Here is a 21,680-nt window from a genome sequence, read left to right on the forward strand (position 1 = left end):
ATTTGAATAAATTATGAATTAATTTTGCATATGATAAGAAGCCTCTATTTTTTTTTATCTAGAATATTTGTTTCCCCTTTGAAGTTATGCTGCTAATTTTTTTGACTGACTTGATTTCTTTAGTTTGTTTTGTTTTTGGTACGCATGTGGGACATTTTTAAAAATGCGTCTAAAGCGCAAGTAGAAAGACCAAAGAGCCAATGAAAAGTCGGAGATTTTATGACGTCAAGCCAATCAGATCCCTTAAAAGTAATTCAAATCATTTCCCGTTGGTTCTTTGAACGACCTTAGTTTAACTGGCTGAGTTCTGCTTTTATTTGCGCACTGTATTTTTGTTTATAACCATAAGGTAAGATTGATAACTAATAATCTGTCATACATTTTCGGAACTTTGATTTTCAAGGTTGTACTCGCTCGGTTCGTAGCCTGCTGAAAGCTAACTGCCGCCATAAGGTACTTGGCGATGTTATTTCTGATCGCGAAGTCAGTGGAGACAGCTAAACATTAGTGTATTTATTTGAACAACCGTTGTGTTTTTTTTTTATCACTTGGTATTTGGTTGGTCTTAGAACCGAAATTGCAACGACAACAAAAGTGCTTAGATGACGCACCCACTGTGTAGAGAAAAGAAGCACTGAGTCGGCTTCTTAACTTAACTAAGGGTGAAAAAGTAGAGAATCTGTAATGTACCTAAGTAAAATATAAGAAAAATAATTAACATTCAAAGTATAGGCACACGGAGACACCACTTTCTCCCCCACAATTTATCACAGGCACATTATCGCCATGGATTACCAATTTTCTTACTTGCGCCACCGAGACAGCAGTGCGAGCATGCTGCGGGTCAAAATGTCCCACAGACTCAGTCAGAACCAGAAGGAGAATCGAAAACGTGCTATGGATGCACGAAGACAGCTGGACAATCTCCATGAGCAGGAAATTAATCTGGATACATCTGCTGTGGCCAACACGTCAACAATGAAAGACCTAACAAACGTCAAGCAAACTTCAGCAAAAAGTAGGCCCTTGGTTTTCTTCCTCTTCCATCTCATAAAATACGAATCAACCCTAATTTTGTGTGTAAAGGTGCATCTCTTTATTGATAAACTGCTTGAACTCAAGTCATGTTTATCTGCAGGCAAGGCCTCAGAGGAGAAACTGAAACAGCTTGCACGCTGGAAAGAGAGAAAGGCCCTTGAGAAAGAGAAGAAAAGGCAAGAAAGGGAACGGAAGGGAGTTTTTAAGACTGGCCTGTATCGTCCCAAAGACAATGTTTTCTCTTTGCCACCAATACCTGCTGTCTCAAGTAAAGCAAAAGAGGTGAGCAACAACTGTTTGGCAATGATCCAACTCTTGTTTCTTCATTGTGTGTTCTGGGGTTCTTTGAAGAATGTTGCTGTTTTTTTTTAAATATAAATGTAGTGCTAACTGTGTTCATTGATCCAGTAACTGAGCTCCACAGTGTTTGTTTACAGACTAGCTGTGAGACAGTCTCAGTTGTTTACCGCCCACAGTCAGTTACGAGTCTCTGGCTCACCTGCAATCCTAATAATCAGCGCTCTAACAAACCGATGCATGGGATCTTGGAATACCTTGACTCCCAATGATACTTTTTCATCATAGACCAAAAGAAACACAGCGCCGTCACAGAGCAGCAGAGTCACCCGGTCAATGAAGAAGCAGCAGCAGCAATCCCAGAAGGTGCGACTTGATCTCATTTTAAAATGTTTCCAAATTTTTAGTCGTAGCTAACACAGTGCCTTTCTTTTGCCTCCCTCTGCGCAGCCTCTGAAGATGCACAGTTCAAATACCGTTGCAAAGAAAGGTAGGTAGATTTTATTTTCCTTTGAGGGGACATTAAAAATGTAAATAATTTGTATTGTTTGTTTACAAATGGTTGGATGAGGAGGGGGAAAAGTGTCTCCTTTTTAATATGACTACAAAATTTTATTTCCTCATTTTTCAGATCCAACCGCGACTCAGAGACCAGTCAGGGCAATTTCTGTTAAAGTGGCGTCGTCTTTGGATAAAAAAATTCAAATTTCTGCCGGTGACTACTTTTGCTTTGACTTATTGCTCCTCTCATATTTGCGCTCCGGCCTCATTGTGTTTCCGTTTGAATCGTAGCGGAGCCTGTTGTGCGAGGATCAGCCAACGGGGCTTTTACAGCACCCACTGCAGTCAAAAATCAAGTGCACACATTTCCAGGTTTGAAATGACACTCATTGAACGTGACCAAATATTTCATGGCTCTTGCGAAAATGTGTGACGTTAAATAGAGATAATATGATTTCAATGTATTTATTTCCCTTAGATCAGAGACTCACGTGGAAAAGAGCCATCGTCTCCCCTTTGCCACGAGCCGCTCAGAGCCAAAAGAACTGCACTGGTACAGACTTGTGAAATTTGACGGACTATTCCTCGTTTGGTGCTCATAATCAAATGGAAAAAAAAACAATCTACTATTAATCTTTAGTAGGTGACGAAAAGCTGGACGTCCATCCTCTGGAGCAAGAGGAAGAACCTCACGAACAAAAGTTGACTTCTAGTTCTGAGGAGGAGAGTGTAGCGGCGGACAAGGCACCCGTTGAGCCCTCATCGTTCGCTCCCGAGGGTTTTGTCTTCCAAGCTCCCGCCGGCGTGGAAGCCTTCACTTTTGCACCACTCACTCCTCGCTCGGCAGATCGGTTTCTTGCCCCCAGGTCTTCGTCGCCATACTTGACACGCTCGCAAGTCAAGCTCGGCGCTCTCGCCGCATCCGTGGACGAACGTCCGGCTGAGTCATGTGAATCCTCTCCCCAAAAATCACCTCGCGGCTCACCACCTCCTCCTTTTACGGCGGCTTCTCCAAAACGTGACGTGGCGTACTTGAGGTCGTCAAGCCGAAAGCTGTGTGCAGTGTTCCCACGCCGAATGTGAGTTCAACCGTAACAATTTTGTGAATGTTCTTTTACGATGTCCAGGTCACAGTTGGCCCACGAGACTGACAGGCTGACATCTCTGAGTGATCAGTGGGAGATGAGAGTGGAAGACGAGTCCATTCCTGAAGAAAGTGAGTGAACTAACTGCTGCGCTCGGGTTTTGGTGCAAAGGAACAAAAGGCAACATTACTTCGGCGTATGTGTGTGCGCTCAGTGAGAGGTTGCTTCCGTGCGACGGTGGGCCGGGCCAGGCTGATCATGAAAAAGCGCTTCAAGCAGTTCCGCGGACTCTTGGACGACTGCGAGCTGCGCCGAGGGGAGAAGATCCCCACCTGCAACGACTTAGAAGGCCTCTGGGAGCTGATTGACTTCCAGGTTAATCCTCCATAAGAGGGCCGTGATTGTGTTCCAAATGGCACTGAGAGATTTCCAACACTTGGCGTTGTTTGGCAGGTCGGAGACATTCACAGGAAGTTTGATGCCCTCAAAGAAGCTGAGGCGCGAGGCTGGCTGGAAGAATATAAGCCGCCATCACGGCAGAAGAAAGCAGTCAAGGTGACGGATTGAAGTCCTTTTTAGTGTCACCTGTGTTCTCTTAGTCATTTCATTTGCACGGCAAGTACATCCCGTATGATAAACTTTTTTTTTTTTGTCTCAACAGAAAGTCACAGCACCTGCCAAGCCAGCAGTCACCAATACAGGAGCCCGCTCTGGCCTGGCAGCGGTGAAAGCGGCCATGAGAGCCCAAAAGAAGGCGGCCGAGGCTGCAATGGCTGCAGACGACGCCAACGATGGCAAGCTCCGCCCATCCTCTGAAAGAACACAACAGGGGTCTGGCGTGGTGGTCTTTGATGGGGGCTTCTTCCGTGTGGAGAGCCCGGTCAAGACGCCCGGTAAGCCTGGGAGACATTCTGCACGGGCGTATTGTTGTTGAAATACAGAAGTGGCAAAAAAACCTCGCATGTTGTGCTAATGCATTTAAAAAGAAAAAAATGCAATTTTTACTCTATGTAATTTTTAGTTATTTAGTGTCGAAAGTGTTATTATCGCTCCCATGTGCAGCCCCGATACTTAAGTCAGGTCGCGCCAACGCCGCCTGCGATGCTCCATATTCTCTTCAACGGCAATTCTGTGAATTGTTGACAGCAGGTAGCGTGAGACGATCCAGCCGCCTGAGTGCCGCCGCACCTCCTCAGGCCTCTCCCCGCATCAACTATCCAACGACTCAGAGAAGAGTCAGCGCTCGCTCCCTTGCATTGGGACAGACCGCCGGGAGTCCGGTTCAGTCCAGATGTTCACCAGAGCTTCTGCCCGTCATCGGGGAAAACGCTGACACGTCTACTTGTGTCTCCCATCTTGAGGACGCACTTTCAGGCAGCACCGTGCTGAAAGAGGACCCCGGAGCCCAATCTGAGCGTCTGACGGAAGACGGTATGATAATGACACGCACTGTATCTGACGACAGACACAGATTTTTAATTTGAATCTTGGAAGATGGACGACTTTGGGGATCGCTTGGAAAACTGCACTTTTCCTTTAACATTAGTAGAGGGCAGAAGACGCCAAACTCATGTTAAACGGGACTCGGCAAATACCTGCCACTATTTTAATGGCTTCTGCTTAACAGCAAATACATTTCACATGTTCCAGTAAGTTGGCGTCTCTTGATTTGATTTTTATTTATTTTTAATACCACAAAAAAAAAATCTTGATTGGGCGATCAAGTTCTACTGCGTGACTTTGGCCTTCGACTGTATTTCTGATTACGGTTATTTAGTGCCCTCTAGTGGAGGAACATTTAATTGCTCGATCTGTCACTGGTATGAAGGCTAATAGTGACACATGATTTGTGTTTGATTTTAATTTTTGGATCATTTCCTGGTGGTCGCTCTTTGGTTGGGAATCACTGAACTTTAAGTCTTGCTACACTCTTGGTTTAGTGCCAATTTTCTTTTTTTCTTCACAGTTTTGCTCACGATCACCACAGAACCTTCCTCATTAACCCCACAGCCACCACAGGTTCAAACTTTTCTTTCAAATTCACACAGTCGTACAGTACCTTGCATTATTCTTGGAAGGTTTTCTTAATATTCATACCGTGTTTATTTTGCTTAATTGTTTTATAGACCGAGACAGCAGAGGCGTCCCTGTTTCTATTCACGCCGAACCCCACGGACAGGATACGCCCGTCTATATGCCCCAATGACCTCATGTACTTCACGCCGCCACCGTAATGTTGATCAAATTCCATTTTGTGATTATGTTAGAGGGAACCTAAAAAAAAAAAAAGTTGGCTTTTATAAAATTTTTGTAACTTGGTTGATTTACCCTAAATAAAGTTGTAGTCACGAAAAAGGCCCCAAGTTCTCATTATATAATAAAACACTTTATAAATAAAATATTTTCTAATCTGAAGCATATGGGAAACCGTTTGCTAGAACACAAGTGGGGTCCGTGCACCCTCTTGTGTGATGAAGTCTTTGTTGCGTCGAACTCGTCATAATAACTGGAGAAGGTCAACAGCAGGGAAGAACATATGTTTAAAAAAGTGATGGATCTTATGATTCCAAGCATCCAGTTCACGGTCTTGGGCCAGCGTTTGTTGCCACTGACGTGCTAGTGCTGGAAGAAAATGTTAAAATATTTATAACATGTAAACATTACCTTTATTTATTTTTTTTATATAAATTAGCTGAAGAAATATGTCTTGTGCGTACACAAACCTGAAGAAGATCGAGACGGTCCTATCTTGGGGTAAGGACCGGTCATCTGTTGAGCAAATATAGCCTGGCCTGTTACTGTGACTTCTTAAACCATATAATTAAATAACAGAGGAGAATGTTTTTTTTTTTTTTGTCATGTAGTGATCCAAAATAAACCTGACCTGCTGACACTTGACCTCCCCACAGCCAAGAAGCACCTCAAAGAATTCTAGGAATGTAATCTGTAGCACAAGAGAGAGCCTGAGCAAAATGCAGATGTCTCGTCAGTACGGCAATGAGTCATTGAACATAGCGAACTTCGTTTTCCATGCAAGCGGAGCGGTTGCTGGGATCGAGTGTCTCTGCAGAGATGATCTCCATGACCCTCACGATGGTCAAATTGTCATCGTAAAGATTGAGATCCTAGTGTGGCAGACGGCGATTTCAGAAATTGCACTTGTAGCCTAATATTATTTGTGTCATTTGCGTTAAAATATTTTTGGGCATGAACGTTACCTTATACATCCATAGTATGTGACGGTTTGTTATGGTGCTGTCATCCCTTGGTGCTTTGTTGACCCGGCAGTAGGCTTGATAGAGCTTCCAGCATTTTGTTAGAAAGTCCACAGCCACAATTGTACGCTCTGGTGGCTTAAACAAGTAGCCTAGCCCCGACCCCCCCCCCAAAAATGTTACAATTATAAAACATATGCAGTTTATTTTAAAATTAAAAAATGTATCACTTTTTATTAATGTATTTGTTTTCATTGATCAAATTAAATTATTGATTTGTTGAAATAAGAGTACACTAGTGGCAAATTAATTATGAAAATCCGAAAATTAGAATGATTTTTTTTTTTATTATTAAATTCAAGTAGTTAACATATTTTCAATACACGTTCAGCTATTAAATTTCAGCCTGACTGTGAAGCAAACGTGCCGCCAGCAGAATATTCAATTTATTATTCCTACCTTTGACATTCTTTGCATGTGGAAATATATCATCTAGCAACAGTTTGGAGAAACACGCAGCCAGAAGATGGTTTGAAGACCTGTAACAAGAGCACGATTCTCACAATTTCAGAATAGGACTCATGTGATACGTTTTCTTGTTTTGTCGGTAAAAACATTGCCAGGTAATCAGAAATGAAATAAAATCTCACTATAGACCAAAAATTTTGATTTGCTTACTCCATTTTGTCATTGTAGATGTGGTAGGCAATGATCACAAGGCAGCTGAGGAACCGACTGAGCATTATGGGAGTGAAGGGAGAGTGAACCTTCGCTGGGTCTGGGTTATCTGACACGAAAGGAGAGGAAATCTATTAAGCATGGATCACTTATCAAGCTCCTGAGTTGTTTAAATGAAAATTGTGCATCGGCCTAAATTACATTTTTTTTTTTTTTTTTTTTTAGTAAGTCGTTCAATTTAAAATGTGAAACTCATACAACGGCAATCCCTCGCATATTTGCGGAGGACTATTCACAAATTCACCTCACCTCGTATGAAAAGGTCGAGCTCCGCCAAAGCGACGCCGTGATGGTGGACGGAACAGTCTTTGAGCAGACGCCACAGCTGCATGCGGGACAGCAGGAAGGCGCCGCCCGGAATTTGAGGTTGACCGAGTCGGCTGTAGAAACGATAGATGGACCTCAGCTCCGTCTTGTGCCTCAGCAGAACAAACCTCACCTGTTCAATGAACACGTGAGCAAGAGTGAACAAATTAGGGTGGGAATTTGTCCACTTTCATTTGATTGGTCTGCAAATAATTTATTTACATAAATAATTTACATTTATTTTTCCATCTCTGCCAGCATCGTAAAATGACAGGCATAAGTAAATAGTCTTCCACTTTCAGTGAATTTCAGAGTGGTTAATGGTACGTGAGCGCCCTCTAGTGGTTAGTCGCATACTTACTCACTGAATTAGCTGGTTTGAACTTTAGTATGGTGTAAATAAGTAAAGTTCAGTTGTAATTAACTTACAATGTATTTGTATATAATTATTTAGAATTTTTTTTGTCAAGCATTCATTAAGGTAACCTTTTTTTTTTTTTTTTTTTTTTTTAACTTTGACGTTTTTTGCTACAATGCCCACAAAGTGGGAACTCACCTGTTTGTGCTCAATGTCTCGTTTTCTCTGAGGTATTTTCTCCAAAACACAATCTATGTTGACAGTCATGTCTGGTCCAAGAGAAGATTCGTCCATACCTGATGCAGGAAGAGGTAATTGTAGCATTCATTCATCCATCTTCAATGTATTAGCATATCGTCAAATACCATTAGCATAATTTTTTCATGAGAGTCGTGGGTTTCTCCCACATGAAAATTTTCCTGTAATTCACCATTGCTGTTTAAAAATATTCACCATGTAGAACGGGGGCTTGGTTAGCTGTCATAATGGGGGTCACCATCTTGTCATTGAGGAATTGTCCTTGAAAAACATAGCCGTCCTTGAGGGTAACTTTTCCCTAAAGATAAACACAGAGTGGGCATTTTTTTTTTAAATCACTTATTGTGAATATGCATGACCTTCACTTTGACTAAGCTATCTCGCTTTGTCAGTCAAACTGAAGGTCACTAGGTCATAAAATATCTTGCTAGCTAGATGGCTCACTAGATAGCGGGATACATTTTTCAGCCTGTGAGGAATATTAAAAGGGCACGGCAGCAATATTCTCACACATACATTTAGAATTAATAATGAAGTGTAAAAACAAATACAATCTATATATACTTGAATTCACCTTCCCGTGTTTTTTATTATCCTGCCATCCACCCTCATAGATGGCACCGCCAGCATAGTAAAAGATGCCCGGTCCGTGTCTGTAACCATGGAAGAAATTCCCCGTGTACTGATTACTGGGACGAAATTCCGCTCCGGGTTCAGTTCGCTTCATGAGCCACACATGTGTACCATGGCCTTGCTGCCAGAGAAGAAAAAATATCAGCGTAATATCTACGTACGGTTAATTTCGTTGCGTGAACAAGACTGTAACAAAATTGACTGATTGAATAAATTATTCTAGGGCCCCTAAATACCTCCAAGCCCACTGTATATGTCATATATACTGTCCAATATTCTACCTGGACTCCGTCATGCCAGTTACCAATGTAGAGCTGTCCCTGGTTCAGCCATCTCATGGTGCCTTCGCCGTTTCTCAAGTTATGCTTCCACTCCCCAAAATAAATGTTACCGGAAGGGTAGCTGTTTGAAAAAAGTCCACATAGAAATGACACGTATTTCAAATGTAGGGACTAAAAGTAAAATGTAGTGAGCACATAAAGCAAAGAGAAATCTGAAAACTTTACTCTGGTAGAGTAACCAAATAGTTGTACTTTGTTACATCCTAGAAAACTGATTACATTGACACATACAGTCTTACCGTCTTACCCCCCATCCTTCTCGTTTGTTCATCACCCAGCTGCCTTTGTACCAAGAAGTCTCCTCCGGATTGTAATACACAGTGCCCTGACAAGAACGACAAACCATAACAACATAAAGGCTAGTTTCGCCTATATCTGAAACGGTATAACCAAATTTGGCACATCATATGAAAATCCTAATCCCGTTTGTGGTTTTAACATATCTAACGTGTGGTGTGTTACCTTCCCGTGCCTCTTGCTGTGATTCCATTGACCTTTGTACGTGGCATTGCCACTTTTGTAAGTTCCGTAGCCATGCCTGACGCCGTTGCACACGTCACCTTCATATGAGCTGCCATCTGGCCAGATGTACTTGCCTTGGCCCATCGGCATATTGTGCACAAACTCTCCCTGTTGACAAGAAAGCCATTACACACTTTTTTAAACGTGAAACAAACTACGCGTAATACATGTTGATGAGGTTATTTTATTATTCCTGTCAAATCTTACTTCATATGTCACATTGTCGGCCCATGTGAAGACACCGGTTCCATGCATAACTCCCATGGAGAACATCCCCTACAAAAAGACAACAACGCTTTAGCTTCTTATTATTGTATTTTTTAATTCAAGAGTGTTTTAGGGGCAGAGAAAACATTTAAAAAATTGAAGTAAAACAAACAATGCAAAATCTAGTCAATTCGAACAATAAGCAATAGGATTTTATGCATTAAATAAAAGTGAAGTAAACTTCTTACTGTAGTTTAATTTTAAAAAAGTACAGGAAGGTGTTGATTTCATTAGGAACCAGTAAAATGAAACAACTGTCTGCAAATTGCGTTATTGCTTATTTATTTTTACCTTATAAGAATGGCCTCCTTTAAACTTGGCAGTCACTCTCCCATGGAACTGACCTTCTCTAGTTTCACCTTCATATCTGTCAGAGACGCAATCACCACATAAATCCTCTGCTGTGCTATAACGTGCAGAATAGTAATATTCAAGTAAGTTTATTTACCTCTGAAAAGTTAAAACAAAAAACGAAGGGAGTTCAAATGAGCCATCGTCGTGCTGATCGTCGTCATCGTAATGCGACTGTTTCGAAGCAGCGGAATACCTCACTAAATTTGGACTCCCGCGTAGCATCGCGATATGATTTTATTTTTAGAATTAGAAAGATTAAGAAATCATGATGTTGGCATTGTGTAAAAAGTTAGCATTTTCTATTTATCGTGTGTCTAAAAGTAATGTGTGAGGAGTCTGCCTCAAGGACCCAACCGCGAAAGCGGAAATAAACAACTGGTTTCCATGGCAACTAGAACTCAACCGTAGATTCAGTGCTGTATTCGACGCTAACTTTTGTCTACTTATATGAGGCAAAGAAAAGTAAAACACCGCATTGAGCGCTAATTTTTCGTCAAGTGGGCCGCCATATTGAATTAGATGAAGTGGAGGGATTATGTTAAAAAAATAGTAAGACTGAACAATAACTTTAGATTTTATTTGTCGTATAACTTACATTTTGAGAAAAGGAAATGCTTACTTGGTGGATAATAAATTAACTAAAATTATTAAGTTATCGTATTAGTGTACACACATTGATAATGATAGAAAATTCATGGCAGAAAATTCTAACTTTACATCAACACCAATTCAATGTAAAAGTTTGCTAAACTAACATCACATCGACAGTGCTTTAAGATTATTTTTTTTATGACTAACATTCATTTTAAGTTTTAAGAGGACATATCTTCAAATTTAATTTAATTAATTAAAAAGACAAACAAACAAACAAGACATCTACCTCCTCCGAATTATGTCACAATAAATCTGTTCTAATTACTCATTAAATGGGCTGACCTGGTTGGAGAATTCCGATTTAAAGAGTCAGAAAAATAAACTACACGTCTTACACATTGTTTATTTGACATAATGTTTGTGTAGAAAACTATACTGCGTGTTGATGTAAAACACTTAAAATTATCACATCAACTAGGAATTTATGAGTTAAAACTATATAGAACACAAAGCGCTTGTTCTTGATCAGTCTTGGGAGATGATATCCAGATTGACCAGGTGTCTCATGGTGGGCCTCCCGTGAGGACAGTTCCAGGGCTGCTCAATCTCACCCATGTGACCCACCAGTTTCTTCATCTCGCTTGTACTTAGTGCCGTGCCAATCATCACCTGGATAAAAACACAGATATAGATGTCATAATACGTTAAACTGTACAGTAAATTATTCTGACAAATAGCGGGAATGCCTGCGAGTAGAAACTCACAGATTTCCGACAAGCTCTTGAGGCAAACATGTGCTGGACGCGCGAAGGCCGACACATGACCCCTGGGCTGTCGCTGAGCATGAAGATCAGCTCCTCAATGTCCGCTGGACCAAATGTCCAATTCTTACTGGTGGGCAGAGATACCAGCTTGACCCTCTCCATCACCTGAGCTACATTGATAGGGGGAGGGGTAACATTGTTGAATATGTTTACTCATCTTAAATGGATTTTCTTTTTTTTACTTGAACTCAAAATCATTTTCATACCATCTTCATCAATCTGAAATTCAAAGCCATTCTTTTGAAAAATGTCAATGTTTTCCATAAGTACGTTCTCGTTGACTGCAGTGAGGTGAAGTTTTTGAGGGCTGAAAAATAAAGAATAAATACAATGGTCAGGTGGCACAATCTAATTAGATCCAATTAAAAAAAAAAGAATTCTGAAAAAAAATGTTTGCATACTCACACAATGAGTTTTTGTCCTTGGAGGACTGTGTGTTGCTGCAGCATCTCGAAGTTGTATTTCTCATCCGTGGCATGCTGGTCGATAATGAAGATGTCCGAGTTGAGTTTGGCGATGACAAAACCCAGATTAAACTGGCCCAGAATCTCCATCTCTTTGAACATGTCTTTGCTGTTGGCCGTTGAAAGACACACAATTCAAACGAACCAATTAAAAAAAAAAAGCCTGTACTCTATTATAATATTTGTTACATTCACATTTTAGGGTGGCCTTTAATTTTGGGCAGCACACATACAATAATCATGCTAACTAAAGATGGATTATTTCTGCAAAGGAGAAGTGCTCACTCGCGCAGTTTGGCAATTTGACCACCTGGGGGCAGTATAATATAGATTTACATGAAGGAAACAGTCACAAATGCTCCGTAAGCCACAAAACTATCTCAAGGCACCAGTCTTTGAAGTTTGAGTTCATCTACTAAAAAAAATGGAAGTAAAACCAAAGTGTTGCGTTTACAATACAACTTAACCTGATCTCCTTCTTCAGCTCCTCCTCTGCATGTTGGCTTTCTCCCGGGTTGATTTGGGCTCTGAAGCGTCTGTACTGAAGCTCCTCGCTGTTTTTTATCTTCTGCTTTTGGTCCTCTAACCTCCTAATATTCCCGGTCAGTTCTCGCAAGGAGAAAGGAAGCGTCACTGCCCTTTTCTGCAAACTGACTGGAGCATCCACTGCGCAGTCTGGATTCTCTTTCCTGGCTCTTTTCAATTCTGGACTGACAGAGCTGCACTCACTGTGAGTGCTTGGTTCAGTTTGCAAGTGAGACTCCTGGAAAACTTTGTGCTCTTCGGTTGTTGTCTCTGTCAGTGCTTCCTTTTTTAAACTGGGTTCTCCCACATCAAAAGTAGGTGGGACACAATTTGGACTATCTGGTGAGGGACCGGTGTCTGAACTGGATAGAACAAAGTCTTTGGAGTCAGTATCAGGGTAAGCTGTCCCTTTGCTATACCTGAACCCATCCAGCGCTGACCTCCCGTGTGAGGAGCCTTTTTTAAAACTATGTGTGGGTGCTAAAGGAGATTTTACACCTGGATTATAGGAACTAGTTTTTCCAGAGTCCTTAAAGAAAGATTTGAGCGTTTTTTGTGCGGGGCCATTATTGGCAGCTTTTGACATGTTGGACTTGACACCAGAATTGAAGCTCTGGGGACTTGAAAAAAACGCTTTTAGACCAGCCAAGTTCAGGGTTGACTTTGGGCTCTCAATTGTTAATTCTGGGTTTTCTCCAGACTTGAGCATGTTCTCCTCAGATTGTTTGGATGTAGTCGCTGCAAAATAAAGTCATAGATGGTGTTACAGACATGTTTTTACAAGTTTCGGAATCAAATAATATTATCTTACTGCTGCTGGGGAGGAGAGTATTGTTTAGGCTTAGTTTATTGACGCCAGACTCAAACATGCTGATGAGACAAGACTTCAGAATGGCCAACAAGAGTTTCTCCTCTTGAAGGAAAATTTGCCGCTTGTCAGGGGTAACGTTTACATCCACACACTCTGAAAAAGTAAAAAAAAAAAAAGGTTGAAGTTGACGCTTCATGAATGAGAAGATGCCACAAAAACACTACTTTTTGTTTAAACGAAGCTCCTCAACTCACTTCAACATAGTTCAGGCACCAAGACGGCGGCAAAGCACTACTTTTCTTGCTGACTATATGAATTTGTGAAAGCCATAAAAATGGCAGATTTCTGCGCTAACAGACAGTTAAAAGTCTGTAAAAATATCCACGAAATATCAATGAGCTGCGATGTAGAGGAGGAACACTTACCTGAGGCAACTTCTATGTTCAGGGCAACAAATGGATACTGATGTCTGTTATACATATGATAGACTTCATTCACAACTTTTGTCACCTACAAGGTGAGAAGAGCCAAAATTTACGTTGGAAGGAAAGACCCTGTTGCGACTTTGTCTCCCGCCCCGTCATCAAATCCATTACATACCTTTTGGGGATCACATGGTCTCTTGTTTATAAAAAAGAATTGTCTGTCAGTTGCACTTCTTCCCACACCGTGGTCTGCTTGTGACACGAACCCTGTGATGCTGCCAAAATGTCAAAAAGTTCATTTAAAAAACTTAAGATACAATCACAATGCAACAGTGTGACTCACCAAAAGAGCTTTTTGGGGAGTTCCACATTTTGCAGTCCATATTCTTCCAAGACCTTCTCATTTGGAGGTGTATGCTGAAAGGGGAGAAGGTTCTGCAGCTGAAAGAATGAAGCAAAAAAAATTCAACAAGTCAGACATCTCAGAGGAATGAGTGTTGCAAAATCCTATCTTCCCACCTGTTTGGGTCCAAATATAGCTCCTATGTTATCTCTCATATTCTGGCTACCACTCGTGCTAATGACTGTGTTGCGCTTCCCTTGCCCACTTTGGTTGGAGCAGCTAATACGAACTCCTGTCGAGATGATGCAGTACGACTGCAAAACGTGCACCATTTTGGTGAACTCCTGTCGGATAAATGGCAAATCAATTAGCATGAATCCACTATCCATCCGCCGTGGTGAGGGCCTCAGGTCCACATGATTGCATAAAACAGATATTCAACTGGCCTTCTTAATGTTGCGTTGGAACTCTTTGTGTCTGACAGGCAGGGTTAGGAAGAGCTGCTGCAGGCTGACTGTGGTGCCTTGCTGGCGCGGATGAGGTAGCCGCTGAAACAAGTGGCCTTTGTGGTCAAAAACCAGTTTGGTCCCCACAGGGCTGGACTCATGGCACGTCACCACAATTAGGTCGCTGAGAGCACATAAAGAGCTGAGGGCTTCACCTCTGAAGCCAAACGTCTCCACATGGACGAGATCAGAAAAATCCCTCAATTTTGAAGTGTGATGTTTTAAAGCTGTGGGACAGATGACATTTCATCATGAAAGCTGCGTATCATTTAGAATGGAGCGACAAACTCACAGACACATACTCAACGCTTCAAAGTTGGCCTCCTCGACTCCTTTTCCGTTATCAGACACTTCGACCAGTTCTAGTCCGTGTTCCTTCAGCTTGACATCTAGAACATTTAGTTAAGTTCAACTGATCATTGTACTAAAGGGGCTGAGATCCATACAATTTCAAGTATTTCTTATTCTACATCATTACAGCATGTGAGTACTTTTACCACCTCTGATCCTTTTCTTACCAATGTTGGTGGCCCCAGCATCGATGCTGTTCTCCACCAATTCTTTAACAGCAGTGGCCAAGGTCAGCACCACTTGCCCTGAGCAGATTTGATGCACCGAGTGCTTGTCAATGGCCCGGATGGCTCCAGCAGGTTCCCAGCTACTAAAAGTGAAAGAAGCTATTGTCATGATTGCAGACTTTTTGGCTTCCTCTTATTCTGAATCAGCTTACCCAGTGTCAGTCATCTTTCAGGAAATACTACCGGAATTAGCCACTACTAAAAAATCCAGAGGTTTTAATGCTAAAGAGAAAACTTCTTGTTCGTAAAAGGTAGACATAAGAGACGGAATGATGATACCATTGTTAACTTTGCACCCTTTACGCAGTTTTCAAAGATAAAACAGCCAAACTAAAGTTGGCCATGATGTTGTAAATAAACAAAAAATGAGCTCTCAAACCGTACCGCGCAGTATAGAAAAATTATTGCAGAAAGTCACTGCTGCGTATTAATTGCGCATTTCGACGACGGAAATAGAACTGTGTTACAAAATAAATTTATAATCGGTGAAACTCTCAGAATTAAAACATAGCTAACCCAAAATGTATTAAATCATATCTAGGTGTAACTACTCAATGCAACTCTTAATCGACAAATACACGATGTCATTCGCGCATCGTAAAGGGACTGTTGTAAAGAGTTACTACTGCGTAAAATATTTGCATTTTCAAAATATTTATATTCCGCGATAAGGGAATTATCAAAAAGAAAACATTTTCACAATTTCCCCCAAAATAAATAAAAATAAGACAAATGTATGACATAAATAAATTATATCTAATTATTTAACTCTCCATGTAATGTTTCATCACCAAGTGTGTTGCTAACTTTAGCGGAATGTGCTTTTAGGATGCGCGTGCAAGTACCACCGTGTTGTCTTCGGGAGCCACTTAATTTGCTTGAAAATGCATTTCAAATGTATGTCGCATATGTGCTTGCTTTGGAATCTCATATTTTTAATGACAGCAAATAATATTTTGTATGAATAAGTTTTATTGGTAGACGCTCCCTCCCATCGCGTCTGAGGAAACATGGCCGACTTGGAAGTGCAACTCGTGAGAGTTTCTGTCCTATTTTAGAAACATACGACCAGGTCGGTCTTAACAAATACAAGTAGCCTTCGCTCACGTTGATTCTGAGCCTCTTTTATTTATTATGGCCAGTTAACATGTACAATTTAACGTCCGCCAGTAGGCTCTTGCGATCGGAGGAATGTGTTAGTAGCAGAAGCAGTAATAAGCTTCTAGTTCCCCGAAGCCGTCTGCTTAACGCAGTTAGTAATAATGACTGCAGTAGCTTGCCAAGTCTTGCCGCCGAAGAGGACGATGAGGTACACTTTGACAGTAAGCAGCTTTTCTTCTTAATTGTTTGTCTTGTGTAACGTTTGCACGCGCAAAGTTAGCAGCAGGTGAGCACATGCTTAAAGTGTTAGCCAGTAGTCGCATTCTGTGTTTGAGATGCATAACGGGCACATTGCGAGCAATACGTCGGATAAAAGTCTTGGAGAAAATTCTCTTGTTCGCGTTTAAAGAACACACATACTTTTGGTGTAACAGCTAAACATAGCAATGAGATCAGTAACGAAATAGAAGTATTTTTCTACTCTTAGAGAGTGATAAATATAGTAAATTCACAATTGATTGCGATCTTGAGCACTTTTAAGACTGAATGCGAACTAGTGAACATTAATGATGGTGACTCAGCTGATTCGGAGAAGCAAGATATTCCCCCTCCAAGTCCTTGTCTTCAGCATACAACAAAAACAAAGGACATGACCTATCCACATCGATACTTTTGAAAGCGACTGTCGATGTCATTCCTGAATTTAGCACAATTTTATTTGTGTGCTGAAAAATCTACAAAAATAAGTTGTAATTAATTTTCACGTGGTGTCAGGTGGCTTGAAGAGTATAGAATATTATTTTATTTAACAGCTCTTCATGAGCATTCTGTTACAAATATTATCTCATCTCATGCTGACTCGCTGTTTATAAAGTAAGGTGGATGTTTGGTGGGCACTGGCCCTTCAAGATAAGCATGACAGCCGTGCACGCCCCCGTATGTAGAAACTAGATGTGCATATTTGCCTTAAAATTGCACAGGATTCCATTAGTGCTGCTCTGGGTGTTGTTACGGAAACATGGAACAAAAAGAAAAAAACATTGCTGAAATTATAGCTAAAGTAATCGAAGAAGGTAAGAGAATTCTAACTTTGATATCACTTGTCATGCTCAGTGTGTATTTTTCAGAGGTTGATCAGTGTCAAATCATTGTTGCCCCTTATATCTGGAGTGTAACCCTTTTTCAAAGAAACATTATTAAAATAATAAAAATAGTTCAACTTTCAAAAGGAGTACAGTACGTGTATTTATTTTTTTTGCATTTGAAGACTCAAGGATTCTTGATAGTTTGTTTTAGTCAAATATTGTTAAAAATGCAAAATACATTTTTTTTTTGAAAATGGCACAATTTTCACTCAAACATTATTGCCCTGCTCTCAATCAGTTTTCCCCGTATCTCCAGCTTCTGACACCGACAGCCACCATGAAGTGCTCATGGCGGGTAGACGCTACCCGTCCGTCCAAGAGTTTGCCTCAGCCATCCCAAACCACCTCCTCTTGGGCTCTCTGCTGGAGCACCTCTGCTTTGCTTACGAGAGTAACCCAGCACGCTCGCGAATGCTTTTTAAAGGTACAGACCGCAACATTAAAATAATATAAAATCTTCCTCCCGCTTTAACTTTTGCAAATTTTTTTTTGTCTCTATTAGTTATTGGGCAGCGCTTAGCTTCTATGAATCTTCTTTCACCTTTGGCCATAAGCGACGAATTCAGCACAGTCAGACTCCAACACAACTGGGCCTTCACCGAGCTGCTAAACGCTGCTAGATCCTCATTGCACCCACAGGTTAAAAAAATAAAATAAAATAAATTACAAAGTCCGCTGTAATGTCATTGCTGTACCACTTTTTTCAAACCGGTACCATTTTTCAGCGCTAAGCTCTCATTTTGTTTATTTGGGCCATTTTTTTCTGGTTTAAATATAGTTTTTGCTCTCTTCATGTTTTACAGGACCAGCAACAGCTTAGTATAAATGCACACAATCCTGCACTCAGGTGAAGTTTACTTTTATTTGTTTAAATAATTGAAGCATTTTAAGAGTACTTTGAAACGTATCATACAGATGAGATGTTTTATTTTTGTTATTAAAAATGATCACTTGTTTTAAGTTTCTGTTTCTTCTCCTGCAGGGTGACGGAAGGACTATTTCAAGCTCAGACGTCACGTTACCTTAGCGAGTTTGAAGAAATTGGTAGAATTGGGAAAGGATCTTATGGAAATGTTTGTAAGGTGATTGCCATATTGTTTTATTATTTGGGAATTTTGACTGTTGAGCATTGGATATGCCAAATTATCACCCGTGGTGCAGGTGCTGAACAAACTTGATGGGCAGTGCTACGCTGTGAAGAAGATTCTCATTAAAAAAGTCTCAAAGGAGGATTGCATGAAGGTGAGTGTTCGGTGTAAGTTTTGAGACTCATCCAAATATCAGCTCGCCGCTGACGTTCCGGTTGATGCTTACGAAATAGGTCCTCAGGGAAGTGAAAGTGCTGTCCAGTTTGCATCACGTCAACGTCGTGGGCTATCACACAGCTTGGATGGAGCACGTTCAGCCCATGACATGTGAGGACACTGCTGCAATTGTTTTCGTTTTTAACCGTAATGCTGTTGGAATCTCAGGACAAAGTTGGAATGGCAAAATGTCTCCCATTACAGATGCAGAGAATCTTCTACCTGAACTGGCGCCACCTGCTCAAGAAGACATGTAAATTGTCAAGCACATATATACTAACGTCTTACAATAATCAATATCAGATGTGTTTTGCGTAAATGCTAACATTTATTGTCGTCATGTTGCAGTTCTGACGAGGACCCTGACAGCAGTAGCTCAAGTTTCTCTGTAGTGTTCCAAAGCCAAAGCCAACCACATGTGAATGGTTCTTCAAACGCCGCTGTGCCGCCAAGTGATGCCCCGGCGGCCAAATCGCTCGTGCTGACACAAGACAAGGGCCCGGGGGTGTGTCCGAACATGATGCGACGCCTCCCCGAGAACTACGTACCCTGTGTGTTCCTGGGACAGAGAGCGCCCATCCAGACCTCCAAATGTCCCGCCGTTGCTTGGGACACGTCGGGAGTGTTAGAGGCGGAGTCCAGCAGGAGCAGCATTGAGGTCAACAACAACAGCCCGTCCTGTGTTGAAGAGAAGTGCGAGGAGCTTAATAGCAAACACACAGCAAGACCCTCAAATGAGGTCGGTGCACTAAAATGCTTTCAAGTTTGGCGGGCCGGACATAAACGTTTAATGGGCCGCATGTGGCCCCCGGGCCGTAGTTTGCCCACACCTTGTGTATACAGTGTAAAGCCTCTCATGAAGGAAATTCAAAAAAAATTTTTGTGGGTCCCAATTACTCGCGTTTTTCACTTTTTGTGGCAGGGCCAGAAATGTTACGAAAGTTACGCAATCTACACTCGCAAACGAAATGCAGTCACCAAGTCGTCCATTTCAGTTCTCCACCCTGCTCCAAATGCAGCTGCACGCAGCTCCACTGGCAGCATGTGCACTCGAGAGCCCATTTTAAAAGGATTTTAGTGTTTTTTTTTTTTTTTAAGTCTTTAAATGGTCTTGCCTTGTCTTACCTTGCTGAGCCGCTTTACCCAGTCACTCCTGGCAGCTGCTCCTCGCTCTAAACAAAAGCTCAGAAGGGACAGGGTGTTTTCAATTGCTCCTCTTAAAATGAAGTTGAGGTGATGGATAGACAATTAACGCCCGGGGATGTTCCAGCTCCTTGTGTGCCTTATGAATAAAGTTTGTATGGTGTGCGCAGGTCCACTTCCACCTGATGCTCTACATCCAAATGCAGCTATGTGAACGTTCGCTCAAGGACTGGATGACTGAGAGGAATTCCAAGCCCAAAGAGGAGCAAGCGTCAAGATGTATATTCATTTAAAATCCAAGATATGCGTCACATTTTGGTGGACTTACTGTGTAAAGTTTGAAATGTTTCCAAAAATCTCTGCAGGTCCTTATGGTTGCGTGAACGCTGAGCACACGTTCAGTCTGCTCAGAAAGATACTGGAAGGGGTGGAATACATTCACTCGCGTGGAATAATTCACAGAGACCTAAAGGTGAGTGCTTCGATGGATGCTGTACATTGTATGTTTTAAAATAGTGGCACTTAATTGTTTTTATTTCTTTACAGCCAAGGAACATTTTCCTTAACGGGCATGACTGTCACGTTCGTATTGGCGACTTCGGTTTGGCCTGCAGTGGTCTAATATTCGATAGCGGTGAAAGTGTCATTTCTCCCATCAGTGGTAATGCCTCATTGTTTGTCACATTTCAAACGCCAGAAAGCCAAATTGTTTGAATTAATATGTTTGTGGCGTACTTTTCAGATTCCGCACATACTACGGGTGTCGGCACATTTGTCTACGCTGCACCAGAGCAACTGAAACGCTCCCATTATGATTCACAGGTATTTATGGTTGACATGGGATGGCTGAATAAAAAAAAGACTATTGGTTCACGTTTGTCTTTTCTCGCCTAGTCGGACATGTACAGCATTGGGGTGCTTGCTCTTGAGCTTTTCCAGCCCTTCGGAACAGAGATGGAGCGAATCAGGACACTCGGGGACCTGAGGGAGGGCAAAATACCAGACGACTTCAGCAACAGATGGCCCGTCCTAGCCAATTACGTCTTGAAGTTGACTAGCATGGAGCCCAGCGTGCGGCCCACAGCCAGCCAGCTTTTACAGAGTGAACTCTTCTGCAATAAAGATGTGGTAAGTAACTTGATGAAATCAAGTAGGACTAAACGTTTTAACTGAATCCAGATCTTTTGAGTTCATTGAAATCTTTAAGGAATATTTTTTTCTTCATTCAGGTAATCTGCGGTTTGCAGAAAAAGGTTGAAGAACAAGAGGAAGAAATCCTTCATCTGAGGAAACAAATCCAGCGGCTACAAAGTTCACATGACACTTTGCAAAATTGTTAGAGTTGGGAAACCACTTGACACTTCAAAGATTCACAATGTATTTTGAATTCGGTGACTTAATTTATGTGTGTGTGGTTGGAATCGATTATGGAAAGACTCATTAGAAACATTGAGTCACATTCGATTATTGACAATGTGTTACAATGCAGGGATTTATTTTTTTTCCCATTGTCACCAATTTGAAATGTAAATGTATAGCACACCTTTTGCCGACTCATGTTGTCCCTAATTCAGGTTTCGCATAAACTTACTTTGTAATTTAACAAACTGAATGGACAAATCTTTTAAATTATTTTTTATTCATAATAATCCCTCAAGGGGGAATTGCAGACTGTGTTCTGAAACATTTCCCACGTGTTTGAGAGGAAATGAAACCGAGTTTAAACTTTTTGCCTATAATTCCAAAAGGTATATTGGGCGGGAACACAGCACTTTTCAACACCATAACAACAGTGAAGCGTGATGGGATCAGCATCATGCTTTTGGACTTTTTTTTTTTGTGAGAACTGGAACTTTAGACAAAGTGCAATTGTTTGCATAATCTTCAGGACTCTGCTAGAAAGCAAAATAAAATGACACCAAAAGCCTATGTGAATATCAAATTCATGTGGGGTTAATAACTCTGTATGGTGGCAGGTACTTTAAATGCACAAATATAATATTT

At 41.3% G+C, this 21,680-nt stretch overlaps 4 protein-coding genes across 12 annotated transcripts; 2 read left to right on the plus strand and 2 right to left on the minus strand.

Moving 5' to 3' along the window:
• The first annotated feature begins 223 nt into the window (after nucleotides 1–223).
• On the plus strand, nucleotides 224–5,279 carry dlgap5 (discs, large (Drosophila) homolog-associated protein 5). 6 transcript variants are annotated; one of them, XM_088285219.1, is made up of 16 exons: nucleotides 224–349; nucleotides 774–1,018; nucleotides 1,139–1,320; nucleotides 1,624–1,701; nucleotides 1,786–1,825; nucleotides 1,967–2,050; nucleotides 2,128–2,208; nucleotides 2,315–2,389; nucleotides 2,477–2,873; nucleotides 2,964–3,052; nucleotides 3,136–3,296; nucleotides 3,375–3,476; nucleotides 3,583–3,814; nucleotides 4,068–4,352; nucleotides 4,888–4,940; nucleotides 5,048–5,279. In XM_088285219.1, the coding sequence occupies exons 2-16, from the start codon at nucleotides 787–789 to the stop codon at nucleotides 5,153–5,155; spliced, it is 2,199 nt and encodes a 732-aa protein (XP_088141345.1). In that variant the 5' UTR covers nucleotides 224–349; nucleotides 774–786; the 3' UTR covers nucleotides 5,156–5,279. The 6 variants fall into 6 exon arrangements, with proteins under 6 accessions (XP_088141345.1, XP_088141347.1, XP_088141348.1 ...); XM_088285221.1 differs by having other exon boundaries at nucleotides 4,071–4,352; XM_088285222.1 differs by having other exon boundaries at nucleotides 2,480–2,873.
• Nucleotides 5,280–5,291: 12 nt separating this feature from the next.
• Nucleotides 5,292–10,203, minus strand: rsph10b (radial spoke head 10 homolog B). 2 transcript variants are annotated; one of them, XM_088285226.1, is made up of 17 exons: nucleotides 10,008–10,203; nucleotides 9,851–9,926; nucleotides 9,500–9,568; nucleotides 9,233–9,400; nucleotides 9,010–9,095; nucleotides 8,711–8,831; nucleotides 8,371–8,550; nucleotides 7,992–8,094; nucleotides 7,737–7,834; nucleotides 7,124–7,313; nucleotides 6,815–6,923; nucleotides 6,596–6,675; nucleotides 6,140–6,288; nucleotides 5,942–6,046; nucleotides 5,806–5,865; nucleotides 5,645–5,690; nucleotides 5,292–5,543 (listed from the first exon to the last, which is right to left on the minus strand). In XM_088285226.1, the coding sequence occupies exons 1-17, from the start codon at nucleotides 10,133–10,135 to the stop codon at nucleotides 5,419–5,421; spliced, it is 1,893 nt and encodes a 630-aa protein (XP_088141352.1). In that variant the 5' UTR covers nucleotides 10,136–10,203; the 3' UTR covers nucleotides 5,292–5,418. The 2 variants fall into 2 exon arrangements, with proteins under 2 accessions (XP_088141352.1, XP_088141351.1); XM_088285225.1 differs by having other exon boundaries at nucleotides 5,639–5,690.
• A 693-nt stretch (nucleotides 10,204–10,896) lies between these two features.
• pms2 (PMS1 homolog 2, mismatch repair system component) lies at nucleotides 10,897–15,690 on the minus strand. Of its 3 annotated transcripts, none has more exons than XM_088284465.1 (14): nucleotides 15,136–15,690; nucleotides 14,924–15,063; nucleotides 14,708–14,794; nucleotides 14,346–14,632; nucleotides 14,076–14,243; nucleotides 13,900–13,997; nucleotides 13,732–13,831; nucleotides 13,557–13,641; nucleotides 13,132–13,284; nucleotides 12,263–13,058; nucleotides 11,737–11,904; nucleotides 11,538–11,638; nucleotides 11,272–11,441; nucleotides 10,897–11,176 (listed from the first exon to the last, which is right to left on the minus strand). In XM_088284465.1, the coding sequence occupies exons 1-14, from the start codon at nucleotides 15,147–15,149 to the stop codon at nucleotides 11,033–11,035; spliced, it is 2,511 nt and encodes an 836-aa protein (XP_088140591.1). In that variant the 5' UTR covers nucleotides 15,150–15,690; the 3' UTR covers nucleotides 10,897–11,032. The 3 variants fall into 3 exon arrangements, with proteins under 3 accessions (XP_088140591.1, XP_088140590.1, XP_088140592.1); XM_088284464.1 differs by having other exon boundaries at nucleotides 14,924–15,066; XM_088284466.1 differs by lacking the exons at nucleotides 14,924–15,063; nucleotides 15,136–15,690 and having other exon boundaries at nucleotides 14,346–14,447; nucleotides 14,561–14,632; nucleotides 14,708–14,795.
• A 99-nt stretch (nucleotides 15,691–15,789) lies between these two features.
• Nucleotides 15,790–21,605, plus strand: eif2ak1 (eukaryotic translation initiation factor 2-alpha kinase 1). Its single transcript, XM_088285314.1, is given in 15 exon segments — nucleotides 15,790–16,305; nucleotides 17,486–17,653; nucleotides 17,732–17,868; nucleotides 18,033–18,076; nucleotides 18,212–18,311; nucleotides 18,391–18,471; nucleotides 18,551–18,644; nucleotides 18,738–18,786; nucleotides 18,882–19,272; nucleotides 19,847–19,955; nucleotides 20,042–20,148; nucleotides 20,223–20,337; nucleotides 20,419–20,498; nucleotides 20,571–20,804; nucleotides 20,906–21,605. Coding segments are annotated over 15 exon segments (2,013 nt in total). The 5' UTR covers nucleotides 15,790–16,130; the 3' UTR covers nucleotides 21,035–21,605.
• The last annotated feature ends 75 nt before the right edge of the window (nucleotides 21,606–21,680 follow it).

This window comes from Idiotropiscis lumnitzeri, chromosome 20 (assembly GCF_059441095.1).
Source record: "Idiotropiscis lumnitzeri isolate Australia: NSW breed Sydney's pygmy pipehorse chromosome 20, RoL_Ilum_1.0, whole genome shotgun sequence".
Lineage (NCBI taxonomy): Eukaryota > Metazoa > Chordata > Actinopteri > Syngnathiformes > Syngnathidae > Idiotropiscis > Idiotropiscis lumnitzeri.